At 44.2% G+C, this 23881-nt stretch overlaps 1 protein-coding gene across 3 annotated transcripts in view; it reads right to left on the bottom strand.

Annotated features, from left to right (window-relative positions):
• The window catches only part of LOC306982392 (transcription factor COE3), a gene marked incomplete at its 5' end in the record, with an annotated part of 186245 nt that overhangs the window by 134944 nt on the left and 27420 nt on the right, over positions 1 to 23881 (bottom strand). For all 3 annotated transcript variants that reach the window (XM_079582318.1, XM_079582320.1, XM_079582319.1), the window contains 3 exons: positions 8570 to 8643; positions 13616 to 13671; positions 15214 to 15277. In XM_079582318.1, the coding sequence (XP_079438444.1) occupies positions 8570 to 8643; positions 13616 to 13671; positions 15214 to 15277 (194 nt within the window). The remainder of the gene's footprint in view (positions 1 to 8569; positions 8644 to 13615; positions 13672 to 15213; positions 15278 to 23881) is intronic.

Below are 23881 nucleotides of genomic sequence, written 5' to 3'. Positions count from 1 at the left end.
AGAAGCCATTACAGCCCATACATGCGTTTCCAATGACATCAGGCATAGTTCCGGCGGCCATTTTGAATACCGAAGAAGAATTATGCAGTACCACAACATGTAACAATATCTCTACTCAGGATGAAAAAGAAAGACACGGATCGACAGTGACATTTTTATGAACATGTCAAAGACGAAACAACCTTCCTCTGTGATTTTTTACAGTTTATCGACAAAGTGTCAGTGTTTAAGCTGCTCAAGACGTTAGCATGCTACCGGTTAGCACCTGTCACTGGCTTCAACAGGATAAACACATGTGTGGCTCACATCTATGAACCCTGAGGAACTACTACAGTAACAGCTCTGACCTCTGACCTCTGCCACAGGTTGTATCTAAGGCCAGATGTTTGGTGTGTGGTTCAGGGCTTTCGCTTAGAAAGGTCAGAGCTGAGCTGTTGAAGCTAAATGCTAACCTATGCTAACGTCTGGATTAGCTTAAACACTGACTCACTGGTTTCTGCTCATCAACGTGTTTTAACTGTTACTGTGTTGAGCGATGATTATAAGTATGTAAAAATAACACTGTCAGTCAATTGTCTTTCATATCCTGAGTACATATTGTCTCATGCTGTACAGCAGTATTTCCCAAACAGGGGTAAGGGGACCCTTGGGGGTACTCGAGGACCTAGCAGGGGGCACTAGGAAAAACAATTTTTATATTTTTCAGTAAAATGTGTTGCTTTGGGAGAATTTTAGGTTTATTTTGACTGCAACATTGTCCTTTTTCTTACAAATACCACTTTTAATGAATGACTTTGTTAATACACTGTAACAGCCTTGAGGTATAGGGGGTACACGGTTGAACAGTGAAAGGCCAAAGGGGCACGAAAAACAAAAAACGTTGGGAACCACTGCTGTACAGCTTAAGTCTACTTCTGCATTCAAAATGGCCGCTATAACAACAAAGGTTACATGACTAACTGCCTTATTTGAAAGCTAAGACCTACACAACTCATTAACGGATCTTTATCCCATAGACAGACGCATCTCGTCATAGAAGGGGCGTGGCTTCGCCGAGGGGGAAAATAGAATCTTTAGAGAAACACAATTTTCCCTCTTTTTAGCCATTTTCTGGTGGAATATGAACTTATTTATCACATAAATAAAGTCAAGTGTAAATCGGGCCCATATGGATATTTTCTCACAGCAGATTGTTCAGTAGAAGTGGAAAAAAAGGCAGTTGTAGCAAGCGCGAGCTAACCGTTAGCATTAGCCCGATGCTAACATGTAGCATCAAGTTAGCATTCTCCGTTATTCATGTATTTATGGGCTGTTGATCCACTTTGCTCCTCCCCATGTCTTTGTATCTTTATTTAGTATAATCTATATTCCTAATTCAGCATTTGTTACAGTAGTTTTTGAATAATTAGAGAAAATATAAGTTTTTTCAAAATTGTTTTCCCCCTTAACTGTTTTAAAAAATGACCACATATGGGCGAGTCCAGAGATGCCGTCTGTATCCATAGCTTTTTTTGTCACAGTTTTATAAACTTACTTTTTCATCACTTATTTGTTGCTTTATTTTGCTTTTTTGTTATATTTTTGCTGCTGTTTTGACACTTTTTTTCAAGAAGCTTTGAAAATGTGCTAGGTGTAGGTGGGGGTTAAGAGGTTAAAACTTGCACCGTCACTTTAGTGCATATGGTCAGATTTGTGGCATTGTTTCACCACTATTATTAAATTACAAATTACAAATTCTCCAGTTTTTTTGTGGTTCAAAGCTCAATAAATGTGTCAGGAATTAGATACTGAAACACTGTATGAAAAAACCTTCCAAATAATGTAAAGTCTGGAGTCTGTAGGAGCGACTAAAGTGCAGATGTTGTGACTTCCTGGAACACTCGATTAAACTAAAACAAATTGATAAAGCTGTGTCGCTGCTGTATATAAAACCTAAATCATGAACTTTCAACTTGTGATTTGGCTTCTGGTGGATCTGCATCGGCCTCCTCGTGCAGGAACCTGCGATGTAGTAAAGGTGGTCCCCTGGCGGCGGCGCCGGGCCCTCCGGTGCTCGCCCTCCCGCCCCGGGCCCCCACGTCGCTCTGAATCACATTGATATTTGACAAAACACGCGTCGGCGCATGTGAAATGAGCCGCATGCATCATTTATGGGCCGTTTGATCGCTAAGTGCCACCGAAAACACGCCGCTGTTTGTGTCTGGCCCTAATTTATCCCCCCGCGCCCCGCTCCGCCACCGCCACGGCCGCCTCGGGACTAATTAGGGAGCGGGTAAACACGGGGGGCCCCTGGGGACCTGAGGGGGAGAGAGTGCCCCCTGGAGGGACGGAGAGGGGCCTCCTTTACATGCACGCGAGTGACTGGACGTTTTTGTACGGTTTATGAACTTTCACCGGGAAACAAATGCAGTTTTAATCCCGACAATGATCTGCTTTTAATTAACTTTCCTCCACAGATTTATGGGAACTCAAGGCGCGGCAGGTGAACAGGGAAAACACATTTCAATTTGAAACTTTCAGATTACTGACATAAATATGTGAAGCTTCCTGTCATTTTAATATATAAAGGAAGTATTTTTGACGAACAAATAACCATAAAAGGATAAAGCCAGGTTTAAATCTATGGTTATAAGTTACAAAACATTTGCTCAAAGGGGATTTTGGATCTTTGTCCAGTCATTGAATCAGCAGGTTATTTGTCAAAGCTCCATAAACCAGGCGTGAAGGTGGCGTTCATGTTCTACAATGACTGTCAGGTGGAGCTAGAATAACTGTGGGAGTTTTAGAAAATAAAAGATTCAACAGATGGGAAATTTGGGAATAATATCTTTCCAAAATAAACTACAATGTATTAACCTAAGTGTATGATGTGGAGAGGGAAAAGTAAATACTGTAAACACCTACTGTTACTAAAATAATGTAGAATGGGACTAAAAGGTATACAACGTAAATGACAAGGTAACAACTGACCCCCCTTTTACTTTATAACTATTTATTTGAGGCTACAGTACTTTAAATAAGGGAATTTGAGTCAAATGGATATGTAATGTATGTGTGTATATGTGTATGCATGTGTACGTGCATGTACGCGCAGATGGGTATATGTATTTGTGTATCTATGTGTATGTACATAAATGTGCCTATGTGTTGTGAATGCATACATGTATATGTAGGGCTGCTCGATTATTGAAAAAATAATAATCACGATTATTTTTGTCATAATTGAAATCACGATTATTCAAACGATTATTTATTGCCTTTAAAAAAAATCCAGCAAAAAAAGACAAAAATCCAGCAAAAAAGTGACCAAAAAACAGCAAAAAAATGACAAAAATCCAGCAAAAAAGTGACAAAAAAACAGCAAAAAAAGACAAAAAAACAGCAAAAAAGTGACAAAAATCCATCAAAAAAGTGACAAAAATCCAGCAAAAAAGTGACAAAAAACAGCAAAAAAAAGACAAAAATCCAGCAAAAAAGTGACAAAAATCCAGCAAAAAAGTGACAAAAAACAGCAAAAAAAAGACAAAAATCCAGCAAAAAAGTGACAAAAATCCAGCAAAAAAGTGACCAAAAAACAGCAAAAAAATGACAAAAATCCATCAAAAAAGTGACAAAAATCCAGCAAAAAAATGACAAAAATCCATCAAAAAAAGACAAAAATCCATCAAAAAAGTGACAAAAATCCAGCAAAAAAGTGACAAAAATCCAGCAAAAAAGTGACAAAAAAACAGCAAAAAAATGACAAAAATCCATCAAAAAAGTGACAAAAATCCAAAAATTAAAAATTAGAAGAAAAAAATTATAATCGATTTTATGCGATTATGCTAATTTTGTAATCGTTTACTGTTGTAATCGAAATGTCCAGATATTTGAGTCGACTAAAATCAGACTAAATAAAAATGAAAAGGAGAGACTAAAATCATCCACACTTGTATTGAGCGTCTGAAAGAGCCTCAGATCATGTTTAAAGGATCAGCTCTGAGCTTTGTTCATGTGGAGCAGAAACATGAAGCAGAGGAACAACATTAAACATGATTAGAATCAATATTATCAATGCAAAGTCCACTCAATTAGTCATAAATTTAGTCGACTAAATTGACATGCAATTTTAGTCGACTAAAACTAGACTAAAATCGAATTACATTTTCGTCAAAAGACTAAAACTAAATTAAAATATGTTGTCAAAATGAACACTGGTATGTACGCATATACATATTGTTGTTGTTTTTTACCTTATTTTATGTAATATTTTTTATTATTATTCATTCATTGCGCACAAACCCATAAATTGCAAAGAAAAAAAGAAAAGATTCAACCTCATCATGATTTGTGTTATTTGCCGCACTGATCTTTCCGCATTAGGGCTGGAGGATAATGCCAAAAATAAACATCTAATATTTGTCAGACTTTCTCAATAACGACGATGATGCAATGTTTTTGCAAAGCATCAAAAGGCAAAACTGTGCTGCAAACATCTTCATTTACAGACTTTAACTCTCAAAAAGAGGATCGTCCTGAACAGGAAAACAAAAACTCATTTACATACCCTTTTCCTTCACATTTTTACCCATTCCTTCAGTTTTTTTTACCAGTTTTCACCGTACGGTTTCCCTATTTTTCCCCAATCTTTGTTTCCTTTTCTCTCTCTTCTTCCCACATTTCTTGACATTGGAGATAAACTCTTCCAAACATTAATAGTGTAGACTTGTATCGCCCAACTCTACACGGCCATGCCTTCCTGAGACCGAAAAACACTCAACTTTATGCCAGTTTTTGTTTGCCGTGGATTTGTCCAGACGTTAGAGAAACCATGAACCAAGACCAAAATCCAGCATTGTGTCCGTTACCGTAGTTACCACAGGAGGAGGCTGTTTATGATGAAGTGACGTCATGTGAATTATGAAACAAACATATCATAGTTCAAATATCGCTGAGTAAAAGCCTGGAAAGTGTTTTGATATTGGGTTACAGAGTGTTGTCTGGGGGATTCCGTGCGTGACGTGGGTACCAAACATGTCAGTGTTTGGATAAAATAATAAAATACACTTTCTAAAGGGAGAGTTTGGTCCATTTGACTTTGACCCCTTAACTCCCGCCTGAACCGAGCACATTTTCCCCAGTTTGGCTTTACCCCAATCCAAAAGCTTCTGGAAAAAAGGTGTAAAAATAGCAACAAAACGGAAAGGAAAACAATGATGATGTGACAAAAAAGTGAGAAAACTTTGACAAACAAGTGACGGAAAAATGACAAAAAAAATGACATAAAATGTGACAAAAAGAGGCAAAAAATGGACAAAAAAATGACCCAAAAACTGATAAAAAAAATTACCCAAGAAATGACAAAAAATGACAAAAAATGGATTAAAAAATGACACAAAAAAAATCACAAAAAATTGATTAAAAAGACAAAAAATCACAAAAAAATTATCAAAAAATGACACAAAAAATGACTAAAAAATGAATATAAAATGACAAAAAATGAATAAAAAATGACAAAAAATGAATTAAAAAATGACACAAAAAAATCGCAAAAAATTGATTAAAAAGACAAAAAATCACAAATAAATTATCAAAAAATGACACAAAAAATGAATAAAAAATGAATAAAAAATGACAAAAAATGAATAAAAAATGACAAAAAATGAATTAAAAAATGAATTAAAAAATGACAAAAAAATGACAAAAAAATGAATTAAAAAATGACAAAAAATGAATTAAAAAATGACCAAAAAAATGGATTAAAAAATGACCAAAAAAAAGACAAAAAATGATTTAAAAAAATTACAAAAAAAAGAAAAAAAGATGTAAATAAATCTGATGACGTGAGGAAAAAGATCCATTTAGATGAGTTTTGTAGGTCTTAGCTTTCAAATGAGGCGTTACACTGGCCTCTTTAGATTTGGGTAAAGCCGAACTAGAGAAAGTGCTCAGTTCAGGCGGGGGTTTTCCGCTGCAGCGTCTGACATAATGACCTCATAATTGGGTCTTTAAATCGGGGCGGACGGGTTTGTGACACAGGTGAGTCCCCGGGGGGGGAGGGGGGCGTCGCCGCGGAGACCGGGGCCCAGGTGAGCCCCGTCGCCGCGGTAACCGTCCCTGTGTTTACAGGTAACACAGACTCATTAAGGAATGGAAACAGCACCTGTCGCCTCCGTCCGTAATGAGGCCGTTTAACGAGGAGCGTAATGAAGGACGGAGGAGGCGAGGGAGGAGAGGAAACGAGGAGGAGGAGGCGAGGGAGGAGAGGAAACAAGGAGGAGGAGGCGAGGGAGGAGAGGAAACAAGGAGGAGGAGGTGAGGGAGGAAAGGAAACAAGGAGGAGGAGGTGAGGGAGGAGAGGAAACGAGGAGGAGGAGGAGGTGAGGGAGGAGAGGAAACAAGGAGGAGGAGGTGAGGGAGGAAGGAAACAAGGAGGAGGACGAGGTGAGGGAGGAAAGGAAACGAGGAGGAGGAGGTGAGGGAGGAAGGAAACGAGGAGGAGGGGGCGAGGGAGGAAAGAAACGAGGAGGAGGAGGTGAGGGAGGAAGGAAACAAGAGGAGGAGGAGGTGAGGGAGGAAGGAAACAAGAGGAGGAGGAGGTGAGGGAGGAAGGAAACAAGAAGGAGGAGGTGAGGGAGGAAGGAAACAAGAGGAGGAGGTGAGGGAGGAAAGGAAACGAGGAGGAGGAGGTGAGGGAGGAGAGGAAACAAGGAGGAGGAGGCGAGGGAGGAAGGAAACGAGGAGGAGGAGGTGAGGGAGGAAGGAAACAAGAGGAGGAGGAGGTGAGGGAGGAAAGGAAACAAGGAGGAGGAGGTGAGGGAGGAAAGGAAACAAGAGGAAGAGGTGAGGGAGGAAGGAAACAAGAGGAGGAGGAGGTGAGGGAGGAGAGGAAACGAGGAGGAGGTGAGGGAGGAAAGGAAACGAGGAGGAGGAGGTGAGGGAGGAGAGGAAACGAGGAGGAGGAGGTGAGGGAGGAAAGGAAACAAGGAGGAGGAGGAGGTGAGGGAGGAAGGAAACGAGGAGGAGGAGGTGAGGGAGGAAGGAAACAAGGAGGAGGAGGTGAGGGAGGAAGGAAACGAGGAGGAGGAGGTGAGGGAGGAAGGAAACAAGGAGGAGGAGGTGAGGGAGGAAAGGAAACAAGAGGAGGAGGAGGTGAGGGAGGAAGGAAACGAGGAGGAGGAGGTGAGGGAGGAAGGAAACAAGAGGAGGAGGAGGTGAGGGAGGAGAGGAAACGAGGAGGAGGAGGTGAGGGAGGAAAGGAAACAAGGAGGAGGAGGTGAGGGAGGAAGGAAACGAGGAGGAGGAGGTGAGGGAGGAAGGAAACGAGGAGGAGGAGGTGAGGGAGGAGAGGAAACGAGGAGGAGGAGGTGAGGGAGGAAAGGAAACAAGGAGGAGGAGGTGAGGGAGGAGCTAGCCTAGCGCATTTCAATGGTATCAGCTAGCCTACATTAACCTCTTAACCCCCACCTGAACCAAGCACATTTTCTTCAGTTTGGCTTTACCCAAATCTAACAGCTTCATGAAAAGGCTGGCGACAAAAATGAGACGAAAACGAAGATGAAAATGTGAAAAAAGTGATGAAAATATAACACAAAAATTACAAAAATGTGATAAAAATTACAAAAATGTGATAAAAATATTACAAAAATGTGATGAAAAAAAAGTACAAAAACGTGATAAAAATATTACAAAAATGTGCTAAAAAAAAATACAATAATCGACGTCTCTGAGCTTTTTTTTGTTTGTGATGATGGTTTTAATTCTTGTTTAAATGTCAAACAAAACGTCTGTAAAAGTGCCAAAACAGTCGTTCTGTTTCATAAAATAAACGTTTGTTACAATAAATAAATTCAGATTAAAAAAAATATCTGTGACGTCACGCAGCTCGGAGAAAGTAGTGTCTTCTGTCCGAATCGCCAACAGAATCAGTGACTATATAGTGACTATATAGTGACTATATAGTGACTATATAGTGACTATATAGTGACTATATAGTGCAGGCCCATGTAGTGAATGAGGGGTTAGGGAATAGTGTGGACATTCGGACACAGCCTGTATAAGGGCAACATCAATTTAAAAGGTCTTTTTAGCAGCATATTTCTGTATATCATATTAATCTAGACTATAGGAATAATATCATGCCATCAAAGCTTTACTCTGACCAAAATGCAGTTTTGTTTAATCCATTTAAAAAGCATAAAAGAGAAAAACTACGTGAGACAAACCAACATGGCGGCTCTGAGGGAATGTTTGGGTGTTTTAGTTTAGACGGAGGAGGATGGTTTAAAGGAGAAAGGAAACTGCTGTGCGCCGTGCGGTAAGAATTAACCTTTCTCTCAAAACTCTCATAAAGGCAAGACAAGGCAACTTTATTTAAACCGCGCTTTTCATACACAAGGCAACTCAATGCACCTAAAAACATAAACAAACCTGAGAGTCCAGTCCTGAATGAACTAAAGGCCAGTCAGTGTCATTATCTATCCATCATTTCAGGAAAAGTGAGTCAGAATGAGTGAATCTGACACTGCTCCCGTGTGAAAGCCCATAAAGATAACTCTGATCCTGGACCGATGGAGCTCCAGTGTTTTACCTGCACATGATTTCGTGGGTGAGCAGCACTCGGCACATCTCAGGGTTCTTGTCCTGGCCTTCGTACAGGATCGGCTGAAAAACAAACACACGTTATTTACACCGGACACGATACTCACTGACCGAGTGAACCTGCACAGGGCGGAGGCACACGGCAGCTTTGGGAACGCTCACATGGTCACGCTCAAGGGACGAACAAAGCAGGAAATGTCTTTAACCCCTTAACTGTGAAAGTGTGAAAATAGCATCAAAACTGAGACGAAAACAATGATGGAAATGTGACAAAAAAGTGAGAAAACATTGACAAAAAAGTGACAGAAAATTGATGAAAAAGTGGCAAAAATCTGACAAAAATGACAAAAAAATGACAAAAAAGTGACAAAAATTTGATAAAAATTTGACAAAAAAATGACAAAAAACATGACAAAAAATTGACAAATAAATGACAAAAACATGACAAAAATGTGACAAAAAATGACAAAAAAATGACAAAAAAGTGACAAAAATGTGATAAAAATTTGACCAAAAAATGACAAAAAAATGACAAAAATTTGACAAAAAAATGACAAAAAAATGACAAAAAAGTGACAAAAATGTGATAAAAATTTGACCAAAAAATGACAAAAAAATGACAAAAATTTGACCAAAAAATGACAAAAAAATGACAAAAAAGTGACAAAAATTTGATAAAAATTTGACCAAAAAATGACAAAAAAATGACAAAAATTTGACAAAAAAATGACAAAAACATGACAAAAATGTGACAAAAAAATGACAAAAATATGACACAAAAAAAGACAAAAATGTGATAAAAAATTGACGAAAAAATAACAAAAATGTGACAAAAAAGTTACAAAAATGAGTTGAATACCCAACAAAAAAATGATGGAAAAAAAATCTGATGACGTGAGGAAAAAGATCCTCTCGGTTCAGGCGGGAGTTAAGAGGTTAAGGCCAGACGCTGCAGGTGAATGAGGAAGAAAAATGAATGAAACTTTTGCTGGACATAAGTCAACAAACAGATAAACAGATATCTTTCCAATATTACGCTCCTCGCCTCAGGTCTGAGCTCCTCCTCAGGCCTGAGGAGGAGCTCAGACCTGAGGAGCACATAAGCTACTTATAAGAGAAAAAATGTGTAGAAAATGAAATGTCACCTTCTTTTTTCAAAGCTCAATAAATCAGGCAGGATTTAGATATTTAAAAAACATCTCTGGAATAAAGTTCATAATATTCTTGAGTCATGTCCGACTAATGTTCGGTGGCCCTCGGGCTTCTTGTTTTATCGGCACACTACTACTACTGCGATTGTCGTAATTCCACACAATTAAAACCACAAAAAGCACTTTTTTTGTGAGACGGAGATAGAATTATGGCTTAAACACTTGTAGAATGACATCCAGTTGAATGTTTGAATGCACTGCCCCCCCTGCGTGCTGCACATGTCATTATGTGGCCCTCAGTGAAGAAGGTTTGGACACCCCTGCTGTGAAGTGGCGTCTGTAGGAGCCGCTAAAGTGAACGTGTTGTTGCAAGAATGAAAAGCGAATAAAAAAGATATTTCTGCGTTTCCTGTGTATTTGCCATGTGAACTGCCTCTTCATCTGTCACTGAAAAGGCAGATTTTGTCATTACTTGTGATACTTGTTGAGACGCGTAGCTCTCGTCTCGTGCCCGACAACATGGCGGATCACCATGGTAACGTAAGTGTCTGGACGTGGCTGAAGGCAATGAAGACGCAGAGCAGAGCGAGTGCGGACGAGAACGGGATTAATGGAGTTTAAAGGGACTTTTACAGCCTCCTTCACACTCCATTTAAGATCCGCAAATCCCAATTCCACCAAGTCCTGACCCACATCCCGGTCTCTGCGGTGGTCCCGGCCCTCAACATCTGTGCGGGAGCGGAGGAGGGCCAGAGCGGGACTAAACCAGGACTAAACCCGGCCCCTCAACATCTGTGCGGGACCGGAGGAGGGCCAGAGCGGGACTAAACCAGGACTAAACCCGGCCCCTCATCTGTGCGGGAGCGGAGGAGGGCCAGAGCGGGACTAAACCAGGACTAAACCCGGCCCTCAACATCTGTGCGGGACCAGAGGAGGGCCAGAGCAGGACTAAACCAGGACTAAACCCAGCCCTCAACATCTGTGCGGGACCGGAGGAGGGCCAGAGCGGGACTAAACCAGGACTAAACCCGGCCCCTCATCTGTGCGGGACCAGAGGAGGGCCAGAGCGGGACTAAACCAGGACTAAACCCGGCCCTCATCATCTGTGCGGGACCAGAGGAGGGCCAGAGCGGGACTAAACCAGGACTAAACCCGGCCCTCAACATCTGTGCAGGACTAGAGGAGGGCCAGAGCGGGACTAAACCAGGACTAAACCCGGCCCTCAACATCTGTGCGGGAGCGGAGGAGGGCCAGAGCGGGACTAAACCAGGACTAAACCCGGCCCCTCATCATCTGTGCAGGACCAGAGGAGGGCCAGAGCGGGACTAAACCAGGACTAAACCGGCCCTCATCATCTGTGCGGGACCAGAGGAGGGCCAGAGCGGGACTAAACCAGGACTAAACCCGGCCCTCAACATCTGTGCAGGACTAGAGGAGGGCCAGAGCGGGACTAAACCAGGACTAAACCCGGCCCTCAACATCTGTGCGGGAGCGGAGGAGGGCCAGAGCGGGACTAAACCAGGACTAAACCCGGCCCCTCATCATCTGTGCGGGACGAGAGGAGGGCCAGAGCGGGACTAAACCAGGACTAAACCCGGCCCCTCATCTGTGCAGGACCAGAGGAGGGCCAGAGCGGGACTAAACCAGGACTAAACCCGGCCCCTCATCTGTGCGGGACCAGAGGAGGGCCAGAGCGGGACTAAACCAGGACTAAACCCGGCCCTCGACATCTGTGCAGGACCAGAGGAGGGCCAGAGCGGGACTAAACCAGGACTAAACCCGGCCCTCGACATCTGTGCGGGACCAGAGGAGGGCCAGAGCGGGACTAAACCAGGACTAAACCCGGCCCTCAGCGTCTGTGCAGGACCAGAGGAGGGCCAGAGCGGGACTAAACCAGGACTAAACCCGGCCCCTCGACATCTGTGCAGGACCAGAGGAGGGCCAGAGCGGGACTAAACCAGGACTAAACCCGGCCCCTCGACATCTGTGCAGGACCAGAGGAGGGCCGGAGCGGGACTAAACCAGGACTAAACCCGGCCCCTCATCTGTGCGGGACCAGAGGAGGGCCAGAGCGGGACTAAACCAGGACTAAACCTGGCCCCTCATCATCTGTGTGGGACCAGAGGAGGGCCAGAGCGGGACTAAACCAGGACTAAACCCGGCCCCTCATCTGTGCAGGACCAGAGGAGGGCCAGAGCGGGACTAAACCAGGACTAAACCCGGCCCTCAACATCTGTGCAGGACCAGAGGAGGGCCAGAGCGGGACTAAACCAGGACTAAACCCGGCCCCTCATCATCTGTGCGGGACCAGAGCGGGACTCAAGAAGATGGACTAAACCAGGATTAAACTAGGACTGAGCCAGGGCAAAACCAGGAATAAACCGGGACTAAACCCAGCCCCTCAACATCTGTCTGGGACAAGAGGAGGGCCAGACGGGGACTAAAGGAGGAGGAGTAAACTGGGATTAAACCAGGGATAAACAAGGGCTAAACCAGGACTAAACTGGGACTAGACTAGACCCAGACTAGACCATGTGAAATAAACAAATCTGGATGAAGTTTGCGTCCATACCAAGGTTTTTTAACAATCTGGATCTGTGTTGGTTTGGACTAACGCTCTCCACACAGCGGACTCCTTTTTTACAAAACTCTGGTCTACACCGGGACTAAACCAGGACTAAACCAGGACTAAACCATGTTCAAACATTCGGAGAAACACTCTCCACACAGCGGCCTCCTTTTTTAACATAATTCAGCTCCACACCGGGACTAAACCAGGACTAAACCGGGACTAAACCAGGACTAAACCAGGACTAAACCGGGACTAAACCAGGACTAAACCGGGACTAAACCAGGACTAAACCAGGACTAAACCGGGACTAAACCAGGACTAAACCAGGACTAAACCAGGACTAAACCAGGACTAAACCAGGACTAAACCAGGACTAAACCAGGACTAAACCAGGACTAAACCAGGACTAAACCAGGACTAAACCGGGACTAAACCAGGACTAAACCAGGACTAAACCAGGACTAAACCGGGACTAAACCGGGACTAAACCAGGACTAAACCAGGACTAAACCAGGACTAAACCGGGACTAAACCAGGACTAAACCAGGACTAAACCAGGACTAAACCAGGACTAAACCAGGACTAAACCATGTTCAAACATTCGGAGAAACACCCTCCACACAGCGGCCTCCTTTTTTTACATAATTCAGCTCCACACCGGGACTAAACCAGGACTAAACCAGGACTAAACCGGGACTAAACCAGGACTAAACCAGGACTAAACCATGTTCAAACATTCGGACTAACACCCTCCACACAGCGGCCTCCTTTTTAACATAATTCAGCTCCACACCGGGACTAAACCAGGTCTAAACCCCTCCCCGTTTAGTCCGAGTCCCAGGTCTGAGTCCCCGAGCTGTCAGGACCAGACCAAGATGGACGACTGTGGGGTTTAGAGACCGGCCTGAGGAGCAGAGAGGAGCGCGATTCAGGCCGAGCAGAAATAATGCGTTTAACAGGAGACGGCTTTGTACGTCGTTACAGGGAGGCAATTATTATCGATGCTTTTTATTATTCATACAGGGCTCCTGCAGGGCTTTATCCAGGCATTCAGAGAACAGAAGTGTCTTTAAAAAGCACATTTCTCTATGGTTTAATGTAATGTTTGTCTCCGTTTCCCCGTTTTGAGCCGGCCCGGCCTCGGCTCAGACGGACTCCGCTGTGGTATTGATCCGTATCGATGTTATTTCTCGGCGTGAGACTGTGATCCTGTCACTGCCAACCATCGACCAGGACTGTCTCCGCTCCCGAGCCCCAGGAGAGAGAGCCCCGTCCTGGGGGAGGGTCTGTTAGAGACTCCGGACTGTCTCACCTGTTTGGTCATGGAGTCGATGAGGCGAACGTACAGGTCCTGCTCTGTCCTGATGCCTGAAACGAAAGCGGAGGGAATTATTACACGAGGAGGCGTCACTGGAGGAGGTTTGTTGGAGATGAAGAGCAAACCCGTGAATTATTCAAAAACAGTTACGCGCAATAGTGCAGAGGTGGAACATTATTTTATTGTATTTTTTTAATAAGATAAGACAAAGATAAGATAATCTTTTATTGAATCACAACGGAGAAATTCACTTGTTACATTCGGCTCAGTAAGATCAGTTTTTTTACCTGGTTAACCTCTTAACTCCCGCCTGAACCGAGAGGATCTTTTTCCTCATGTCATCAGATTTTTTTCCCATCATTTTTTTGTTGGGTATTCAACTCATTTTTTAGCACATTTTTGTCCTTTTTTGTCACATTTCTATCATTTTTTCGTCAATTTTTATCAATTTTTTGTCATTTTTTGTCATTTTTTTGTCATTTTTTGTCAAATTTTTGTCATTTTTTGTCAAATTTTTGTCCTTTTTTTTGTCAAATTTGTGTCGTTTATTAGTCATTTTTTGATAAATTTTTGTCTTTTTTTTTTTTGACAATTTTTTGTCCTTTTTTGTCCTTTGTTGTCAATTTTTTGTCAAATTTTTGTCAAATTTTTGTCAAATTTTTGTCAAATTTGTGTCGTTTTTTTTGTCTTTTGTTTTAAATTTTTTGTCGTTTTTTGTCAATTTTTTGTCGTTTTTTTGTCCATTTTTTGTCGTTTTTTTGTCTTTTGTCAATTTTTTGTCATTTTTTTTCATTTTTTTAATCATTTTTTTGTCATTTTTTTGTCACATTTTATCATTTTTTTGTCATTTTTTTGTCACATTTTATCAATGTTTTCTCGCTTTTTTGTCACATTTCCGTGATTGTTTTCATCCCAGTTTTATTGCTTTTTCACAGCTTTTTTCCAGAAGCTTTTGGATTGGAGTAAAGCCAAACTGGAGAAAATGTGCTCGGTTCAGGTGGGAGTTAAGGGGTTTTAAGGGAGAAAACTAGTGAAAAACCTCCACATTGACCAGTGCATAAAACCACCTGGGGCGTCTGGCCTTAACTTGGTGCTATAACACAGTTTAATCCTGTTTATGCTACAGCAAAGTACTGTTAAAGTTACAGCAAGGTCTCTCGCTCCTCACCGTCTTCTACAACAATATTCCAAACATCTAAATGTAAAAACAATCAAAGCTGTTCTTACGCCTCAGTCACACAGGAAACGGCGCTCACTAAAGAAAACATGCGACTGTGTCTGTGCCTAAAGACATTTGCTTTAATGAGAATCTGTTCCTGTCGTCGTCCCGTCTAAGTCCGATATTAACGTTACTGTTTTATACACGACTGCGCCTCCAGGAGAACCAGGAACGCTCCGGAATATCAGGGAATTACAAACCTCCACCGCTAATGAAACGTCAATCTGAGAGAGACGAGACGACCAACTCCAGGCGGATTTAAAACAATAAAGCTGTTCGTCAGGTGAAGAAATCAACACATTTCAGTTTGTCTGGGTTTAGTTTTGGAGGATTGGCCGCAGGTTTGAGCTGATAAAGTGGAGGAAGCACTGACCGTTACTGTAGAGGAGCTGCAGTCTGTAGTGGATTCCATTGTTGGTCTTTTCCCCGTTGTATTCCTGCCAAAAACAGAAAAAGGTCAGTTAATCAGTTTATCATAACAAACAGTGGAAATGGTTCGTCTTTCAAATGACCACCTATGTCCTTGATAGAACTTATTCTACGCTTTAAACTGACTGTAATTGTCACATTAAAGCCTGGATTCCCTCTGAACCTTGTGGGCAGTAGGGTTGTGCCGATGGACGATATCATCGTCCATCGTGATGGATGAGCAACATCGCGATGTAGAGCCACCATCGTGATGCCACGCCCCCTCCTGTCAGAAACACGCACTGATCTTCTGTAGGCCTTGTAAACCTACAAATTTTGCAGGGATTGCACTGTAAATTAAATCAGGGATATAACTAATATACACGCTAGTGTCAGTGGCCTGTCAGAAGCCACGATGTGTGAGCTGTAATTATTAGAGTAAAGACGCTGCCCTGCTCTATTTCTGACGCGCGGGCTCTCTCTCTCTCTGCAGCTCAGAGTTTAACAGCGCGTGGTTTTGCTTGGCTGCGTACGGAAACTTAAACCGTTTTAAAATGACGAGATGGCTCTCACATCGGAGCTAGCTGAGCGCGTGGATTATTCTCACGAAGGACCGAGAGAGGAGAGAGAGAGGTGGTGCAGGAGGTAAGAGGTTACGAGCTCACGGACCGGGCGGCGCGTGGAGCAGCTTCAAAAATGTAGCTACGACGCAAACTTCTAAATATTGTCCTGTTTCTTAAACATTACGTTAAAATTGAGCAAATGCAAATAATAAGCTCCGATTTACATTCGTATTAGTGTGATAAGAGCACTGGAGCTCACGCTCTGAATAAGTCGTTCTCTCAGACTTTACGCACAAGTTTTAACACATGACTCTGTTCAGATCATGTTTAGTTTACATCCATTTATCCTGCAATCTCACATTTTCCTAACATAAATAGTAATATGCAGCATATATAGGCTCTGTAAATGTCTTTAAAAAATGCTTATAATGAGAAATGGACGATATTGTTAGGGAAATACTAAAGGAGTCCGGAGGAGATGTGGATGGAGAGACGGGACACGGTCTGGATGTCTTACATGGTAGAAGTTTATTACCGTATTACAGGCCTGGAGACATTTGAACAGTCAACACAATGTTCAGAGCATTGATCATTCAGAGTCTGGGGATACTTCCACATGAAGAGAGCTATATAGCCTCGGTTACACGTAGGCACTAACAGTCTACCTCTCGGACAATGTGCCACGTTGACTAGGCCACAAGTCATGTAGAAGGTCGGCGCCTGAATGTTCCCCTTTGACAGTACAATATGATAAGATTCGAAAGGAATGTGCCATGGCTGAATTAACTCTATAATTCTCCATCAGATATCATCGTCCATCACGATGGTTCACTGTAAACATCGTCAACGGCCAATTAAGGGGACATCGCCCAACCCTAGTGGGCAGCTTGTGTGTGAGTTGTTATGAGCTCCATAATGATTATGACTGTGTCTCATACACACCAAAAGCACAACCCAGTTATTATAACAGTTTAGGCACAAAAACTTCCCTTGAGGAGAGACGCTGCAGGTGAAGAGGGAAATCTTTTAAATGTAGAGATATCAATACGAAGCTTCTGCTGTAGATTACTGACATAAAAATGAAAAGATTTATTGCAAGTTTTCCATCGTTTAAAAATGCCCAAAATTTCCCATATTTTTGGCGACGAAATCTGAATAATGGCTGGAGGTTTAAATTGATGGTTTTATTTTGTGACATATTAGTAACAAGAGGGATTCTGGGATATCTTATATATATACATTTAAAGGAAGCTGCTTATTAGTGGAAAAAACTGTACAAATTCAAATTTCACCTTGTTATTTGACATTCAAAACTTAAATCATGATAGGAGCTAAATATTTTTTTAAATTTCAGCTAAAACGACAGCTGAACATGTTTCATCATTTTAGTGTTTGACTATGAATCTGTTTGCATTCGATCTGTCTGCAGGAAAATGAGTTCAGTTCTTCGTCTCATACACATTTCCGTTCTGGCAAATGAAGGACAAACTTTGGCCCCGCTGCGCTAAAGCAGGGCTCGCTCTAGATCAGAATAAATCTTGATACAATTATTCTAAAGACAAATATCTGTGGAAGTGAAAATGGAATTGAGAAATCGATCGGTGGATTAAGGCGCTGACCTCGGCCGCTGCTTTTCCAAATCTGAAACTAAAGATTTCAGTTTATTTTCTGCCAGATTTATGTCCAGCTGAGCCTGAGCTGGCTGCTGTCCAGGAGAGGGAGGGAGGGAGGGAGGGAGGGAGGGAGGGAGGTGAGAAGGAGGAAAAGGAGGAAAAGGAGAAAAGAGTGGAGAGGGCAAAGAGAAGAGGCAGGGAGAAAGAAAGAGGAGGGAGGGAGTGGGGGAAGACATAGGGCCTCATTTCCTAGTTATCCAGAGTTAGTGGAGCTATGCTAGTGCTAGGCTAGTGCTAGGCTAGTGCATGTCTATGGTAACTAGTAGCCTGCATTAAAAACCTCTTCGAAATCATGGGCTCGTCCTCCAAACGTCGCCATATCTGATTTGTAGAAAGGCTCCGCCGCTGCGTAACTACAACCAGGAAGCTGCTCAAAGATAAGTTCTTTTAAAACATGATTCAGTCGACACAGACATTTATGGTTAGTCTGGTGTTATCAGTGATTTGCCTCAGGTGCTCTGTGGGTCAGACTGTTTTTAATGCAGGCTACCAGTTACCATAGACATGCACTAGCCTAGCACTAGCCTAGCACCACTGAACTCTTCAAATATAAGGACTGCAACAACACTCTGGATAACAAGGACATGAGGCCCTATGACAAAAATCCTGAAATATAATCGGCTTGTTGCACAATGTGGCTACGCTAGTTCCTCTGAGCTGAAGCTGTGGGCGCTAGTACTTCCTGTTCGTATTCATTTCCATTAAGATGAGCTCAGACCAGTGAGTTTCTGGTAGAAATATTTCCATAGAGGAGACGTTTATGTTTGTGAGGATCAGGGAGTTTGTCTTGAAGCTAAAGGCTAATTTAACCTCTTAACTCCCGCCTGAACCGAGAGGATCTTTTTTCCTCACGTCATCAGATTTTTTTTTTCCATAATTTTTTTTTTGGGTATTCAACTCATTTTTGTAACTTTTTTTTGTCACATTTTTTTTGTCAATTTTTGATCACATTTTTGTAATTTTTTGTATTTTTTTTTGCCAAATGTTTGTTTTTTTTGGTCAAATTTTTATCACATTTTTGTAATTTTTTGTCATTTTCTTGTCACATTTTTTTGTCAATTTTTTAATCACATTTTTGTCATTTTCTTGTAACATTTTTCGTCAATTTCTTGTGACATTTTTGCCACTTTTTCATAAATTTTTCGTCCCTTTTTTGTCACATTTCCATCATTGTTTTCGTCTCAGTTTTGTTGCTATTTTCACACCTTTTTCCCTGAAGCTTTTGGATTGGGGTAAAGCCAAACTGGAGAAAATGTGCTCGGTTCAGGCGGGAGTTAAGCGGTTAATGCATTACACAACTTGAAATAGTGCCTTTTTATATATATATATTTTTAATAGCATGTTAGCCTTTAGCTTCAAGACAAACTATCAACCCTTCATGATCACAGGCGTCTCTGATCTGAACTTGTTCATCATGATTTGAACTCACAGTAAATGATCATCTACCGGGAACTCACCGCCCACAACGTAATCTTTAGAAAATATGATTCCAGGAAAAGAAAACAGACAGGAAGTCCAGGCGCTCACACCTTCAGGTCAGAGGAACTAGCATAGCCACACCGTGCAACAAGCCGATTTTAAGGTTAATAAGGTTTGGGAAACAATATCAGCTCAAAGTCTTATCAGGTCCAACGGTTTTCAGAGATATTTCTGTGCTTCTAAATGACAAAAACTACTGAATAAAGTGTTGTAGATGTTTTGTAATGGATCATAGTATTTATCGATGCTCGACAGTGGGAAAGTGACTATTATTAACTAAAATGGGACCTTAAAGTGTAACAGCGGCTGATTCCTGCGCTCTGTCTCTTTAACACAGTCATGACCCTGACTTTTACAGCCCTGAGGTGTTTAAGGTGGAGCTGCTCTTTGCTCCTGGTCAAACAGGTTCCACAGACAGAGCGGAGGAGCAGCACCGCGGCTTTAGGGTCCCACTATTCGCATCAGAGAGGCCCCCCAGCACCAGAGAGGCCCCCAGCACCTGAGAGGTCCCGACTACAGTGAATTCAGCCTCTAAAGGTCAGCACACACTTCATGATTTTTATGCCCGATTTTGCTCTAATTCTCAGTTGCGCCGAGTCTTCTCGAGTCGCGTCTAGTCGAAGGCAGTCACAGAGTCGGGTCGTGTAGTGTGGGGGGGTCACGACTGGACTGACGTTTGAATTGTGTAGTGTGGGCGGTAGAAAGACGCGACGAGACTCCAGTCGTAGGAAATCATGTTTGACTTTTAAGCCCGATTTTGGACGCACAGGAGAAACGTGGGTGATTTTACCGGCCCCCATGTGAAAACACAGAAAGCAGCGGCCAATGACAGAGAGATATAAAGACAGAAAAACACAGCAGAGCCTCCTCCCTTTTTTTAATTTATCTGTTAAAACAACGGCACAAACGACTCAATTCATGGCCACAGCCCCACACGAAACAGCACACCTTTATACGTATCACCAAAACCACCTTTTCAAGCAACATTTCAACCATGAACAGAGTTTAGCGGCTCTTACTGAGTTTGGAGACTAACTGTTCAGCTTCACCTCACCACTAATGGCGGCTCGCCTCTCTCCGCCTCCTCCATCTCGTCTCCTTTTCTTATTAAATCCACTGAAATAATATCCACTGCTTCTTTGTGTTGCGCTGCGGTGTTGTGACATTGTTGACACCGTTGACCAATCGGGACACACACGTTTTCCCACAAACACAAACACAGGCCTGTCTTTGCTGATCTGGGGTCAGTTTTTGAAGCCGTAGAGACGACAGACGCGCTGTGTTATAAAACATCAGCTGTTTATCAGAATCGTGAGTCGCTCTGACGATTCTCAGTCGTTAAGTGTGAACCCCCAGACGTTCTATAATCGCACTGAAACCAGTCGAAAAGTGTGGACCCCCCATTCTATATCAAATCGTTTAAGACTAGAAAAGTCGTGTAGTGTGTGCTGACCTTAAGGGGAGACGCTGCAGGTGAATAGGGATTTGAAACTCTTACTGTGACCTAAATATGAGGAAAACACGTTTCATGTCATTTTTACATTTCATATGAAAATGAGGAGTGTTCTGTTTAAAAATGACCCCAATTTTTTTTTTTTTTATTGAACATTCATAAAGTTTAAAGAGGCTAGATGCAAGTTGGTCTTTTTATGCTCACTATTGCCACCTCAGGTCTTATGCGTAACTGCAGCTTTTATAAAGGCAGGATTTTAGAGGCAGGTCGAGCTCATTCTACACATTAGGACATTACTGGAACATGTAGGGGAGGAAAATACTTAGTTTTAACATTTTTAAACTCCGTATAGTCCCTTTAAGTCTATGGTAAACTTCATCCATTTCCCTGATCCAGCATAAACCCGATTATGGACCTTTGTGTAATCATTTTAGAAGTGTCAGAATTCTTTCTAAGGCCTCGTTTTAGAGTCTCTGTCACTGAGTTTTGTGTATTTTGAGACTCTTCACTGTGAGCTCGTTTTGAGTATTGAGTCTCCGGTTTGAACTTTACCTCATAAACTGGAATAAAGTAATGAAATGGTTTATAGTCGTGTTTACAGTTTAGCTACTGTTTAGCTTTTACAAGTTACAGAATGATCAGGGGAGCATGAACCAGCTGTATAGCTATAATCACACTTTACACCAATCTCTATTTATTCAATAATTTAGTTACAAAACGTTTTTTTTATTGAAATTTTTTGTATCGTCAATTAAAATGTGATTCATCCATCCATCCATCCATTTTCTTCCGCTTTATCCGGGGCCGGGTCGCGGGGGCAGCAGTCTCAGCAGAGATGCCCAAACTTCCCGATCCACACACACCTCCTCCAGCTGTTCTGGGGGGACCCCGAGGCGACACCAGGCCAGCTCGGAGACATAGTCCCACCACCGTGTCCTGGGCCTTCCACGAGGCCTTGTCCCACTAGGACATGCCTGGAACACCTCCCGCGGGAGGCGACCAGGAGGCATCCGAAACAGATGCCCGAGCCACCTCAGCTGGCTCCTTTCGACGTGAAGGAGCAGCGACTCTACTCCGAGCTCCTCCCGGGTAACTGAGCTCCTCACCCGATCTCGGAGGGTGCGCCCAGCCACCCTGCGAAGGAAACTCATTTCGGCCGCTTGTATTCGCGATCTTGTCCTTTCGGTCATGACCCAAATCTCATGACCATAGGTGAGGGTGGGAACGTAGATCGATCGGTAAATCGAGAGCTTTGCCCTCCGACTCAGCTCCCTCTTCACCACGACAGACCGATACAGCGACCGCATCACTGCTGACGCCGCACCGATCCGTCTATCGATCTCACGCTCCATCCGTCCCTCACTCGTGAACAAGACCCCGAGATACTTGAACTCCTCCACTTGAGGCAAGGACTCCCCACCGACCCGAAGAGGGGAAACCACCTTTTTCCGGTGGAGAACCATGGCCTCGGATTTGGAGGTGCTGATCCCCATCCCGGCCGCTACACACTCGGCTGCAAACCGCCCCAGAGCGTGCTGAAGGTCCCGGTTCGTTGAAGCCATCAGAACAACATCGTCCGCAAACAGCAGAGATGAGACTCTGAGGCTCCCAAACCGGACACCCTCCGGCCCCTGGCTGCGCCTAGAAATTCTGTCCATAAAAGTAATGAACAGAACCGGTGACAAAGGGCAGCCCTGGCGGAGACCAACACGCACCGGGAACAGGTCTGACTTACTGCCGGCAATGCGAACCAAGCTCCTGCTGCGGTCATACAGGGAACGGACAGCCCTTAGCAGAGGGCCCCGGACCCCATACTCCCGGAGCACCCCCCACAGGGCACCACGAGGGACGCGGTCGAACGCTTTCTCCAGATCCACAAAACACATGTGGACTGGTTGGGCGAACTCCCACGAACCCTCGAGTACCCGATGAAGGGTATAGAGTTGGTCCAGTGTGCCACGACCAGGACGAAAACCGCATTGTTCCTCCTGAATCCGAGGTTCAACCATCGGCCGGATCCTCCTCTCCAGCACCCCGGAATAGACCTTACCGGGGAGGCTAAGGAGGGTGATTCCTCTGTAATTGGAACACACCCTCCGATCCCCCTTTTTAAAGAGAGGGACCACCACCCCGGTCTGCCAATCCAGGGGCACTGTCCCCGACCGCCACGCGATGTTGCAGAGACGTGTCAGCCAAGACAGTCCTACAACATCCAGAGACTTAAGGTACTCAGGGCGAATCTCATCCACCCCCGGAGCCTTGCCACCAAGGAGCTTTCTCACCACCTTGGTGACTTCAGCCCCGGTGATGGGTGAGCCCACCTCCGAGTCCCCAGCCTCTGCTTCCTCATTGGAAGACGTGACGACGGGATTGAGGAGGTCCTCGAAGTACTCCTTCCACCGCCCGACGACATCCCCAGTCGAGGTCAGCAGCTCCCCACCCGCACTGTAAACAGTGTTGGTGAAGCACTGCTTCCCCCTCCTGAGGCGCCGGATGGTTTGCCAGAATCTCTTCGAGGCCGACCGATAGTCTTCCTCCATGGCCTCCCCGAACTCCTCCCAGACCCGAGTTTTAGCCTCCGCGACCGCACGAGCCGCAGCACGCTTGGCCTGCCGGTACCTCTCAGCTGCCTCAGGAGTCCCACAAGCCAACAAGGCCAGGTAGGACTCCTTCTTCAGCTTGACGGCATCCCTTACTTCCGGGCGCCACCACCGGGTTCGGGGATTGCCGCCGCGACAGGCACCAGAGACCTTACGGCCACAACTACGAGCAGCCGCATCGACAATGGAGGAGGAGAACAGAGTCCACTCTGACTCCATGTCCCCCGCCTCCCCCGGAATCTGGGAGAAGCTCTTCCGGAGGTGGGAGTTGAAGACCCCACTGACAGAGGGATCCACCAGACGTTCCCAGCAGACCCTCACAACACGCTTGGGCCTGCCAGGTCTGACCGGCTTCCTCCCCTGCCAGCGGATCCAGCTCACCACCAGGTGGTGATCGGTTGACAGCTCAGCCCCTCTCTTCACCCGAGTGTCCGAGACACGCGGCCGGAGGTCAGACGACACAACTACAAAGTCGATCATCGACCTCCTGCCTAGGGTGTCCTGGTGCCACGTGCACTTATGGACACCCTTGTGCTCGAACATGGTGTTCGTTATGGACAAACTGTGACTAGCACAGAAGTCCAATAACAGAACACCACTCGGGTTCAGATCGGGGAGGCCGTTCTTCCCAATCACCCCCTCCCAGGTCTCACTGTCGTTACCCACGTGGGCGTTGAAGTCCCCCAGCAGAACAATGGAGTCCCCAGTCGGAGCACTATCTAGTACCCCTCCCAGGGACTCCAAGAAGGCCGGGTACTCTGCACCGATGTTGGGCCCGTAGGCCGAAACAACGGTGAGAGACCTGTCCCCGACCCGAAGGCGTAGGGACGCGACCCTCTCGTCCACCGGGGTGAACTCCAACACG

This window comes from Gobius niger (genome assembly GCF_951799975.1).
Source record: "Gobius niger genome assembly, chromosome: 24".
Taxonomy (NCBI): Eukaryota; Metazoa; Chordata; class Actinopteri; order Gobiiformes; family Gobiidae; genus Gobius; species Gobius niger.
Note: the sequence above shows the minus strand (reverse complement) of the source record. Positions and strands in the feature narration are given on the sequence as shown.